Raw genomic sequence first — 13,515 nt, forward strand, 5'->3', positions numbered from 1 at the left:
TTTATCTGTTGACAGAAAACATGCAGGATCTTTCCTCCCTCAGTGGAAGATGATCCCAAAGTGCCTTCTCCAATGGATTTAAATCCACCAGAAATTTTCGTTTTGAACTTTTGAGTGACAGCTATCTATTGGTTTATAAGGCAATTCAAAAAATTCTTTTGTGGATTCTTTTGCTGTTCACCCATATTTTCAAAATCTTCACTCAACAACTCAGTCATGAGATTAAAACACCACCATTTTGCAATATTTTAATAAGCTCTCTAGATACAGCATACATTCTGCAAAGGCACATTCACAAAAATCCTTATTTTTTTTTCTGCACAGAGATTTGGAAAAGAATTTTATTAAAAATTGTTTGCATAAAAATGACTTGTCTGAAGCAGCAGGAGACAGATTTCAAATCTGTTGAAAACCACAAATTTCAGATCTACCAGGGTTCATTATATTATAGAGAGGGCACTTGAGAATTCCAAATCCAATTTTCTAGGAAGGGGAGACAAGGAAACGCAACTATTCAAAGCCAAACTCCTGGAGCAGGACAGCAGAGAGATTCATTTGCAAAATCTGTTCCATTCTGACATTTGAGTGTTGCCAATCAATTTTAAGTTTAGGGTGTACATGCATGATAGCCAATCATCGCCATTTGGAGACATAATTGAATTTTTGTAAAAAGCAAGGTCCTCAACTTCTCTTGGGTCCATTGGTAAGGTATGAATAAAGAGCAAAAACCACCATCCCTCTCGCCACGTATGAAAATTAAGGTTTTCTTCCCACAATTTTGGTGTATGGCATATAAAGAAATATATTTTTCAAGATGGCAATGGGAGGATGGTGATGGGATGTAGAATAGACTCTGGTCCATTAAAGTGCAGTACCAGGCTCTGTGCAGACCCAAAGAAAACCAGTGCTTGTACGATAATTCTGCTTCCTGAGTAAAAGGTACTCAGTTCATGTGAAAAATTAACTACAGTGTCACATTCATCAAGGTAAGAGGGTTTTAAAGGTCAAACGTTTGAAGTTTTTTTTGTCAAAGCAGGTGAATATCCTTCTAATTTGTATATTGGTGAAAACAAAATTTTCACATGCAGCATCCAAATGTCAGAAGTAATTCCATATTATGTTTGTAGAAAACGTGGTCATAAGCAAAGAGATTGAGTGACTGTACATGCAACCAAAGTCATAGAATTGGAGGTAGGATCAAAATCGTAATATAATTGCACCATTAATGTAACAAGACTATCCTCTGTTTTCACTGTCTCATTCCTAAAATGCTCAAGGAAAGAATGCCTGTGCTATTTAACCTCCAGTGCAACACTGAACAAATAAAACTTGATTAAAAAAAAGGGGAGGCAGAGAATCAACTCCAGTCAGCACTCAAGTAATCCTTCTAGTCCTACAGCAACACTGGAGAAACAGGCAGTTTTAGGCCCGAGATTTCTAAAAACAATCACAATAAAGCACCCATTGTTTTACCCTTTGGCTAGAAAAAACCCTGAAATGATTCATGTTTAACTAACCGGGAGATATGGCATAGTGGCTATGTCACTGTACTTGTACAGCAGAGGCCAAAGAAAATACTTTGGGACACAAGGTCCCACTTTGACAGCTGGGAGAATTTAAATTTGTTTTGTTAAAAATAATTGGAATATAACGCCAGCTCACCAATTGCAACCATAATCAATTGTCATAAGAAAATAAAATCTGATTCACTAATATCTTTTAGAAAAGAAAATCAAATCATCTTTATCCAGTCTAGCCCACAACGACGTACAAGTAGTTCTTTCATAACGCGACGGTTGCATTCTTGTGCAATCCGCATGATAGAAAAATCATGCTTTAGAAACAGCACTTAAAATCGCATTACAGCCAACAAGTTTTAGAAACAATGTCCCCATTTAGTCAATCACATTACAGCAAATTTGCATTAACGAAGTGCACATTAAAGCAGAATGATCTGTAGTTGACTTTTAATTGCCCTTTGAATTAGTCTAATTAGTCAGCCAGTTCAAGGGCAATTAGGGAGGGGCAAAAATGCTGGCCTTTCCAGTGATTTCCAAATTCCATAAAATACACATGTATGGAATAATTATTTTGTACAAGTCAAATAGAATACTCAGCTTCAAATTCACTATGTATGCATACCCTAAATAAATAATTTTAAGGTTGAAGCATCACAGATCTAGAGTAAGGCAAATATATATTAGAATGGAATCGGTTTACACAGAACTAAAACATATGGAAGGAGTCACAAGAAATCCCACAAAATCCATATACTTTCCAGTGACCCAGTCAGCTGTAATGGCCTCTGCTATACCATACAGTTTTAAATAATAGAGGTCCAAATAAACAAATGTCAAACATCATTTACACATTCTCATTCTGTTTTCATTGCATGAAAAGTGGCAAGTTTGGCAGGAAGCTAAAATTTGCAGGTTGGTTGTACTGAAGTCAGAGTGGGATAATTTTCCAGTACAAAAATCAAACTTTTGGGCTTTATACAAGGCTAACTAACATTTCCAAATATGTAAACCTGCACACATGGCTTTTTCCAAACCCAACAACTTTCACAAAGCCCATCCATTCATACTTAAAAATGAGAAACAGTGGTACAAAACGTAGATAGAAAATTACAAAATATTAACTACTTATTTTTGTGCTTTTCTTCTTTTTTTGCAAAATTAAAACCATTTGAAATGTTTAATCAATTTCATCATAATATAGTTTGAATGAGGGACCAAATTTACAAGTTCACTCAGCAAGACAAGGGGTCAAGTGGAGACAATCATTAATTTACTTAATCCAGTGGCGGCATCACTCCATAGCAGTAAGCTTTTTGTGAACCTATGCTGCAGGTTATATTCTTCTATATAATTTCAAATGTTGACATTTAGAAATGAAAATTAAATAAAAAGCAAACACAGCAATGGGAACTGTGCACGTATGCAATTTTAAAAAGGCCCCATGATTGTTTACACAATTGAGAAAACCCTGTTGAATGTAATTTATAATCACAGTGACCAGAAACATTAAAGTATGCAGAGGTCTGGCATGATGTCGGTTTTGGTTTCTCAAAGTACATCAGCTCTTTTATCCCGGACTTTGCTTCTTGCCTTGGTCCTTGCTTTAAAGGCCGCAGAGTTGTACAAATGCTGTTTCAGGAAAAGATGGAAATCAACAAATTACTCTTACAAATATATAAAATAAAAATCATGATAGGAATAATCCATTGGGTTTTATAAACAAAACACCTTAACTGGCAACCTCTTGCTAGGTGCTTCTGAAAAATAGCACTTCCTCAGTAAATTAGACCAGCGCACTTTTAAAAGGATTAGTTTCAGATATTTTTAATCAACCTGCTGAGATGCATTATGACCTCTGAAGCCGGTGGGATTTGAAACCAAGCCAGTTCCAACAAGCTAGGAAGCAGAACAAAAACAAAAACAAAAACTATATATATATATATAAAAAAAAGGCTCACAAAAGCAATTAACGCCCAAAAAGGTCTGTTATGGCCCAATCATTATAGAGAGATTCAAGAAACAAGACATAAAGGAAACCATAAGCAAATAATTCAAACTGCATCCTAATTATTATACACCCTGTAAATTGGATGCATAGAATAATTAATTACTGAAGACATAACACTCAAATTGCTGAACAATGACTACACTGGAGGGATCTCCACACAAGGAGGAAAAGAAGAGAGGAAGGACAATTGTAAAGTCATGCCATCGTTCTCAGATGCAATTTCTAGTCAATTACAGAATAATTTTCTATTTGAATTGAATTTCAAGTGTGTTAGGCTATTTGCTGATCAAAATTCTGCCCGAGAGTAGTTCTAAATCACAGTGGATCCATTTTCAAGAGATATAGGAATCATCCATGCCAGCTTGGCAACTGGAGTTAAGAGGGAAATGGAAAAGATACGCAAATAGCTTAAACATTTCAAATCAGATAAGATGAGTAAAATGTATGGATCATGTTATATTTAAATATCTAGGGAGACATCCAAACTTACCTTTTCAAATCTTGAAATTTTATTTGCCCGGATAGCAGCAGCATCTAGCATTAGAGGTGGACCCAGTTCAAAGATGTCCCGCAGCAATTCGTTATGCTTCAGAAACGAAATGTTAAATGAAGTTAAATGATGAGTCAGAGGCATATTTTGACATGTTCTTAAAGTGATAAAGTTAGTGCATTTTCTTAACATGGCATGTATAGAGCATCTTACATATAATGAGTAGTATAATTTTGTATATTTAGCAGTTTACAAGCTTCAAGGTATCCTGAGAACACCAGTCGGGAGCCAAACCAATTACTCCATTCAAAAAATTAAGATCAAAAAATGATGTTTTTAATTTTATTAAAGGGATAGGAAGACAAGACAAAACTTATATGATTTCTCATCACTCAGTACAGCCCTCTTGTTCCCCATAACTAAAGAAGCTCCTCAACTATGACTGCTTACAATGGTCTCAGCAGCCAGTTTAACAGCACCAGATTGAGGCCTTTGAGAAAATTTCTGAATACAGTATCAAGTCTAACTAGCAACAAGTTCTCCCTATAATGTCTGAATGATATAGTCCTGAACCAGACAGTCAAAAGGTCCTAAGTGGAACCAGGTCTGTGTGAAGATCAAATTAACTGGCCTGTGTCTATGGCAGCCATTAGGATTATTATTAGATGGGAAGGAAAACAGTGAGCTCCTGCTTATTATTCCATATTAGAATCTACACATGTTCGTGTCAAATACACATTCCAATAGCTAGTGATCATATCAAGTAATTCCGACCAAATCAGCTTCACTTAATTTATTTAGCATTTCCCCCTTCTTTACCTGCAGGTGGTGCCTGATACCAGATCCAAGAATCTCCTTGAAGGCATCATAGACTCTTCTTTTAACCCAACTATCTATGCAAAGGCACTCAATCCCAAACTTGATTGTTTCCTCTGGACACTCTTCATCCTGCAAAGAAACAGAAATTTGTCATTGAGAAATTACTTCTGATTCCACATTGAAGCATGCAATGCTGCTCCTTTAACAAGGTTATGTTATCCTTGGGTTTTGATTCAGAGAGGTTGTAAAAGACACAGACTCCGAAAAGTCGAATTTTGAAGGGTCTTAGGACCAATTTGATTATAGCTAACCGATATTGCCTCAGGCGAAAGGCTTTTATGTTTTAACAAAAAAACACACTTGTACAATCAAAGGGGAGTGGCCAGTTCTTCCAGCTTAGCTTTGCTCTGGTTTGATTTGGTTTTGGGTATGCTGGCTATTGACTAAAAGCAGTCAGGCAGTTGAAAAAGCTGCTGGATCCAAAGAAGCAGACCCAGACTGAACTCCCTCTCTCTATGATTATAGAAACTCCTGTTCTCCCCTGTATGAACTGGACCTTGATTTTACCTTTTGTGCCAAGAGATGTTTATGGGGATTGTTGCAAGTACTTAGAATAGCATCATTAAATTGGGATGATGTTGGGTTTTCACATAGGTTATATTATTCTGTTCTCTTTAGTTTGGCTTTCATTCAGTAATCTTGTAAATTAATTCTGTTTGTTGAAAACTAGGTGGTTTGACCAACTGCACCCCGTGGAATATGTGTTACACCTGCTTAAAACAACTAGCAAAGTTAGAGTCTGGGCTATTTTCTTGAAATGTTTTGAGGGGGTCTGGCCTGGTCCATAATGAGCACAATCAATGCAACACATGGATTAGGTTTACATCTGTATAGCTGTCCTAACTTTCTACAAATCTCTGACAACTTCCCTCTTAAAAAGAGTAGTAATAGCCAAAATACTTTTTCTAAAATGAAGAGACTACTTGGGATAAATTCTTTTGCTGATAGATCACCAAGAAACAAGCTCATCAGAGTTGCTTTATGTTTACAATTAATTATTTAAAGGTCTTGAAAGTACATTGCATTGTCTCTTCAGTGCAAAAGAGCTCAACATATCTGCAGAAAGCAAAATCGATCTCCAATTATTCAGCAGTGTTTAATAACAAGTTCAACATCTATTAGAGTTCAGAATTCAAAATTTAGCTTATGTAGTATGGAAGCCACTTCAGTGAATACACAATGTTTGAACTCACTTTCTGGCACCTGTTATCCAATTTGGGCGAGTAATAATGTCAGTCAGTAATGTTTGCATGCAATTAGTCCTTCAAAAAAAACTCACTAGCAATGGAAAGTTCCAGGTCTTTCCAAGTGGCTACACAGCTCAGTCAGGAGTTTTTCCAATCTTATCTTTTCCAGCAAATATTTTACTAGCAAATAAATCTCTAGTTAGCTATGCATTTGGTAAGCGATAGCACCAAGAAATACACCAGCTTACACAAGTAATTTATGTGAATAGAACTGAATAAGCAGGCATCCAAATTCATGGAGAACTGAGGATAATTCTTTATGTTCCTAAAGGCAGGGGAATTACACTATAGGACCCTCCTATTATCAATTCAGACAGAAAACAGTTAGAACTGAAGTTTATACAGTAAAAATCAGTTTGTGGTAACGATTAATTCATCAATGCAAATTCAAGTTCAAAGAGGCCACTGCAGATCAATCAAATACAATCTCAAACAAGTTCACACCACACCCCCTTTGTCTCACTGCCTTCATGGTCTTCTCTCGTCACCCAAAACTCCTGATGTATGGAAAGATTAATAACTAACAGCACAGGAAATGGCCACTTGGCCCACCATATCCATGTAGGTCAAAAAATAGCTAATCACACCTTCCAGCTCAGGGCCGGTAGCCTTATAGGTTACAGAAGTCAAGTGTATACCCAATAATTTTTTTTCAAATGTGAAGTTTGTGTCTCAAAACTGAGATCCAGATCTCAACCAGTTTCAGAGTGAAATCATTACTCAACACCCTCCTCCAGTCAATTTACTATTTACTTTATCAAAGAATCCCTAGTGTGGAACCAGGCGATTCAGCCCATTGAGTTTATACTGACCCACCACATCTCACCCAGACCTATTCCTCTACTCTATCCCTATAACTGAATTTTCCCATGGCTAATCCACCTAGCACATCCAGTATAACCCATGGACAAAAACCAACGTCACCTACAAAATTCCATGCAAGAAACACTACATAAGACAAACAGGAAGAAAGTTAGCCACCAACATACATGAACACCAGCTAGCCACAAAAAGACATGACCCTCTCTCCCTCGTAGCCCTACACACGGAGGAAAAAAAAACACCAATTCGACTGAGACAACACATCTATCCTGGGACAGGCTAAGCAAAGACCTGCCAGAGAATTCCTAGAGGACTGGCACTCCAACACCATAAACAAACACATAGATCTAGATACCATCTATCAACCTCTCAGAAAATGAACAGGAAATGACATCACCACAAACCCCAGGAGAAAGATATAAATAGAAGGCAGGAGACAATAGATTCGCTTCACTTGGAGGTCGCCACTGATGATGTTACCTAGCCAGGTAATGAAACTTCTGGATATCAAACCTACAGCTCAGCGAGCAAAGCTACACCCTAAACATCCATGGACACTATGAGCAATTTAGCTTGGCCAACTGGCCTAATCTGTACATCGGTGAACTGTGGGAGGAAACCCAAGCAGACAATGGGAGAATGAGCAAACTCTACACAGAGTCATTCATGGTGGAATTGAACCTGGGTCTCTGACGCTGTGAGGCAGTAGTACTAACCAATGAGCCACTCTACTGCCCTAGTTCCATAATTCTGTAGCCTTTTAAGCATGTTATTTTTCTTAAAAATTGTATTGTGAAACTTGGGAGGGTTCAGGAAACATTTACAAGGATGTTGCGAAGATTGGAGGGCTTGAACAATAGGGAGAGGCTGAACAGACTAGGGCTATTTTCCCTTGAGTGTCAGGTGCTGAGGGTGACCTTATAGAATCATGAGGGGCATGGATAGGGTAAATAGACAAGGTCTTTTCCCTGGGGTGGCAAAGTCCCAAACTAGAGGGCATGGGGAAGAGGGGAAAGATTTAAAAAGGGACCGGAGGACTAACATTTTAAACACAGAGGGTGGTGCGCGTATGGATTGAGCTGCCAGAGGAAGTGGTGGAGGCTGGTACAATTACAACATTTAAAAGGCATCTGGATGGGTGTACGAATAGGAAGAGTTGAGAGGGATATGGGCCAAATGCTGACAAACGAGACTAGATTAATTTAGGATATCTGGTCAGCATGGGTGAATTGGACTGAAGGGTCTGTTCTATGCTGTAAATCTCTATGACTCTGTTTAAGTTAAGTCATGCAGTTCCATAGAAAACAAGTGTTCATATTCTTTCCACCTTAGGCACATTCTCACTTTACCACTTGCCAAGGCTACTAGATATTTCTCAGAATACTTTATACAAAACACATACGGTGTACACGTACTGTCGGAAATGGCCTATTCCTGGCATTTTAGAATTTATTAATTGTAGTTAATGGGTTACATGGATAAAGGTGAATCATACAGGGTTTACAAGAGCCACAATGAGTTAAAAAACTAGTTAATATCTTGATGGATGGACAAATGTTAACTGACAAAACAAATTCCTTAAATTATGCCAAGGTATCTTTAACATCTACCAAAATAGAGTCCTAGTTAAATACTTCAACTTGTGTGTTGGCACTCCTAACTATGGAAAGCTCATTCAGTTCTGGTCTACATTTATATCTAGTGCTCTGGACAAATGGAAGCTCATTTGCAGCACCTAACTTAGCATTAATTTGCATTCTTATAGGTGTTTTCTGGAATCTCCATGTATCTTTTCCTGGTGCTGTCCCTTAAGCAAGCTCGAACGTCCTATGGACTGAAAGGAGGCCATGTGTGAAGAATAGAACAGCGCAGTGGTAGCATGGTATATTTGGATTACAAGTATGAATTTCACTTGAGCCCAGAATCTTCAAGGCGGCAATACCATGTTGCACCCTGGGCTGAATCATAACCTATCTGCTTTTGGGAGTGAAGTTAAATGGCTAAATAAAATCCAGAAATCTGAAACAGGAACTCAAGCCACTGATTCTCAGTCTCAATGGAAGTAGTACAAAGAATGGGCAACCAAAGTGCACAGGAAGGTGGTTTGGTAATTCAGCTGTTGTAAAATGAGAAGACAGACATCTCATTAAGAGATATTATATTTTCAAATTCATCTCCACTCCAACCATTTAGGCCTTAAGAAAACTAGCAGGTAAATGAGGTAAAATGGCTGAATCTATAAAGTGCTTTTACAACACTGCTGGCAATTTGGGAAGGACAATTTTTTGGGGAAACTCATTCCTCCAGATATCCTAGTGGCAAAATAACACCTATACAGAAAATGCCTCCAGACTAAAACAGGTTCTGCTTTGCACATAATACATTAAGGCATCAGTGGACTTTGTAAAATAAAAAATTGGAATGACATAGAATTTTCTTTAAAACTTTACTGTACAAAGCCATACATCACTAATTCCTACCCACGAAATATCAATGAAGCTTCAACTCTGTCTCCAATTTAACCTAATGAAAACATCAGCATAATCAAGATAGATCAAGTTTTGAAAGTCAATAAATCCAAGCATCTACAATTTTGCATGAATAGTTTACTTTGATCTATTGGTTTCCTCCTCATTGGTTAAAAAGCACAATACCCATCTTTCTGTGGGTGGTAATTTGAACAAAACCTACCTCAATGAAATGCAAGACATCTCGGAAAATGGAACGCTGTTTTCGTCGGTCATTTTTTGCTCTGTGTTTGTTACTGTCGGTTGCCAAGCCCTTCAGCTTTTCACAAAGTTGATCAGTCCCTTCGTACAAAAAGTCCTTTGAAAATAAAGTCACAAGAAAACAAAAATTAATGTACAACATTGGAATGGCTAATTCATTGAATTGCATACACGAAGCCAGCATTAGACCATACAGAATATCTGTGTTTCCAAAGACTCAAATAGGAATAATCATAAACCCAATTGATAATTTACACTTTGTTGCACTGCAGATTTTCTTTTGATATTCAAACCTCAGTACAACCTAGAAGGGTCTCAATAAATTCAGGTGAAAAAGAGTAAACCCTCATTCATTATGAATTCCATTAAATAAGGTCTAAGAAAACTGGTTTTTAAACACAAGATTCCTGTGCACCAAATTCAATATGTATCGGTGGAACAAAAATGTCATCTGGTTCGTTCACCCACAATATTAAATCATGAAGTCAATTGCTTGTAACCAGTCATGACAATATTTTGTTTGAGAAGATTTGTAGCTCAGGCTGAAGTTCTGGATGTAGGCTTGCTCGCTGAGCTAGAAGGTTCGTTTTTAGATGTTGTTTCATCACCATACTAGGTAACATCACCAGTGAGCCTCCAAATGAAGCACTGGTGGCATGGCTCGCGTTCTATTTATGTGTTTAGCTTTCCTTAGGTTGGTGTTGCCATTTCCTGTTCTTTTTCCTAAGTGGTGGTAAATGGAATCCAAGTCAATGTGCTTCTAGGAATTCTCGTATGTGTCTGTTTGGCTTGTCCTAGGACGGATGTGTTGTCCCAGTCAAAGTGATGTCCTTCCTCATCTGTACATAAGGATACTAGTGACAGTGGATCATGTCTTTTTGTGACTAGTTGAGGTTTATGTATCCTGGTGGCTAGTTTTCTGCCTGTAGTGTTTGTTACAGTTCTTGCAAGGCATTTTGTAAATGACATTAGTTTTGCTTGTTAAGAAAGAAAATAAATTAAAAAGTAGAAGATAAGCACAGAGTCAACTCAATTAAATACTCAATGCAAACACTACTTCAACTTCCCCAAGGGGCAGGTTTGTCAATCTAAGGTACACCATGAGGGGCAAAAAAGTAGACAGGAAAAGCTCATGAACGTTTGAATATTTAATACATTTAATACATAAGTAGTACAACAACAATTTCACCAAGTATAATTTCTTTCCAGGAATACAGACAGACAACACAAAGACCTCCTTACTTGATCAATCTTGCGTGCCAATTCAAACAGAAGCGCTATAGCTTCCCCAGCTGCTATTCGCAAGGTCACACTATCACTGCACAAGAGACCAGGTAACTTGGGCAGATGACTGGAAAGTATAGGTAAAAATTGGTTACTATAATATTTCTGACAGAGCAAAACGACAAGGTTATATTAAATGCAATGAAATTTGATTTTCTTGACATGATACGATTAACCTCAGCCACAATGAACTGTGCGCTAGGAGTAACAGGGCATAAGTCGTCCCCCAATAGGATGCTGTTCTAACTTTCGCTGTCTCATGGATTTGAAGTTACAAAGTTGTATATCTTCCCATGTTTCTCTTTAGGCAAGTGGAGAGTAAAGACCATTTACCCTGAGCATTCCTCACATACTTGTTAATGGCCAGCTGTATTGCTGCATTTGTACAGGTGTGGAAGTGGGCTTCTGTTAAAAAGTAACAAGCTGTCTAGCTACTACAGAAAGCACACATGATAGGATTGCAAAAAAGAAACAAACTGAACAGTTCAGTGGCTGTACCATTAGTTGAATGGATCCTTTCCTAATGTCAAACATGCATGAAAAATTCAGGTTCTATCAAGGGGCAGACTTTTAATTACCTTTGGTTTATTAACCAAAGGAGGAGCTTGGTGTCAGGGATGAGAGTGCAAAGGGAAAAAGCTTCATTTACACTGAAGTTCTTTCCTCATAGAATAACATATGAAAGGGGGATTCATTCTCTGAAGAATTTAAGGGATGCACAAGACTTGTTCATTTGTTTGATATTTTTCCAAAAACAGCTCTTCTTAATGTCATCACATTTACAGAAGTATTGATGATCAATTTACTACCATAAATGACTAAAAATATGAGTATGCATACAGGCAACAGACCTATATCAGTGATCATTCACACTTACTTTTCTAAGAGCTTCTGAATTTTGGAGGGTGGACAGATAGTAACCAGTAAGGACCAGGACTGGAGAGCATTGTAGTGAAGAACTTGAGTCTGAGAATTGTGGGAGGGAACTAATCCATCTCCCTTTATATATGAAGCACTGAAGACACTCTCTAAACAGGCCAGGCAAGATGAAAGGTCCTGAAATAAATATATAAATTTGTATACATAAGAAATAGTAAGAAACAAACAAGGGGACTCATGAAACACATTGGAAGGGTGTTGTGTCCATTTCCGGACGTTAATGCATAAACGGTCTACCAAGAGGAGGAATTCTGGTTTAGGAAGGAGTAATTTCATTATAAAAAAGTTTCTGCTTTTAACTCCCCAAAGCTTAGTTTGTAAATATGATTATTCAACACTTTTCATATTTTGATCACCATCTAGTTCCAGATTCCCAAGACTTAAAGTGAAAATTAGCTGAAGTTCACAGACAATTCTGAACAATCTCAACAGTTGAATTTCAGTGTTAGCTATCCGTGGAGATAGTAAAAATCCACAAACAGAACACTCGATGATTAGGTGCGGTTTCGAACGAATCTTTATTACAGATCGGAATATTCATGAATCACTCCTTCAGGTTATTACTAGCAACTTATCTAAGCCACTAAATTAACCAAATAGTGATTCAATTCAGCATCTCAAATGGTGAAACCCAAATTCCTGAAATAGGATTATATAGGAACAATAAATAGGGGCAAATATCATTTACATGGTGGTTCAACAGAAATTAAATGTCTCATGTTGCATATAGTAACTACTAATGCTCTTCAGCATCTAACTGGTTATTAAGACACGTTCAACTAACCAGGATTGATGCAAGATACATTTTTCATGAATCAAACCACAGCATTAGATGTAGCAGTCAATCACAGACAGTTCACAAAACTAGAATCAACTGCTGACTGGATCAGATTATCTAATGTCTTATACCAAAAAAAATCAAATAATTCTCTCCCAGGAAAGTCAGTTGTCATGTACCTGCTAGCAGTTGTTTTCATAAACTACTTTAAGCCATTTAAGTAAAAAAAACCTGTACATTTAAAGTTATGAAATTACAAAATTTTAATTAATCTGAGTCAGTGAGCTCAGATGACTGGACAGCTCATTTTCAATGCAGGGTAAGCCAATACTGCAGGTAGAATTCCTGCACTGGTTGAAATTGCTATGAAGATCCTGCCTTCTCAACCTCACACTTTGCTGGAGAGATGGTGACTTGCAGATTGAACACCACTTGTCATCTCTCTCTAATGAGCGAGCATCCTTAAGGTCCCTTGTGACTATGATGACTTTATAATTAAAATACAAAAGAATGATGCTGCTACCATTGCAGTTATAGTGAAATCAACTTAAAAGGCTGGAGAAACAGGCAAAATAATAAACAGAAAAAGGAAATAGCAGATATGTTAAGCAAATATACTTTGTTTATCTTCAAATCAGAAGGAACAAAACACATAACGGAAATAGTGGAATACCCAAGAGAAAATTAGATTGGGGAACTTCAAGGAGTATTAAGAGAAAGTACTCACACACCCAACGGCTTACATCCTGGGTGCACTGACTGTGAAATTTCAAACAGTCTTTGATTCTAGTGACACTGCTATTCGTGGAAAACAGAAAT

The 13,515-nt window shown here is 37.4% G+C and overlaps 1 protein-coding gene across 2 annotated transcripts in view; it reads right to left on the reverse strand.

The window, feature by feature from the left end:
* Positions 1 to 234: 234 nt before the first annotated feature.
* ifrd2 (interferon-related developmental regulator 2) overlaps positions 235 to 13,515 on the reverse strand; it is a 38,847-nt gene continuing 25,566 nt past the window's right edge. For both annotated transcript variants that reach the window (XM_072581941.1, XM_072581940.1), the window contains 6 exons: positions 11,857 to 12,035; positions 10,938 to 11,046; positions 9,658 to 9,792; positions 4,838 to 4,966; positions 4,019 to 4,114; positions 235 to 3,149 (listed from right to left, as the gene is read on the reverse strand). In XM_072581941.1, coding sequence (XP_072438042.1) covers positions 3,069 to 3,149; positions 4,019 to 4,114; positions 4,838 to 4,966; positions 9,658 to 9,792; positions 10,938 to 11,046; positions 11,857 to 12,035 — 729 coding nt within the window. In that variant the 3' untranslated portion in view covers positions 235 to 3,068. The remainder of the gene's footprint in view (positions 3,150 to 4,018; positions 4,115 to 4,837; positions 4,967 to 9,657; positions 9,793 to 10,937; positions 11,047 to 11,856; positions 12,036 to 13,515) is intronic.

The sequence above is a fragment of the Chiloscyllium punctatum genome, chromosome 12 (genome assembly GCF_047496795.1).
Source record: "Chiloscyllium punctatum isolate Juve2018m chromosome 12, sChiPun1.3, whole genome shotgun sequence".
Taxonomy (NCBI): domain Eukaryota; kingdom Metazoa; phylum Chordata; class Chondrichthyes; order Orectolobiformes; family Hemiscylliidae; genus Chiloscyllium; species Chiloscyllium punctatum.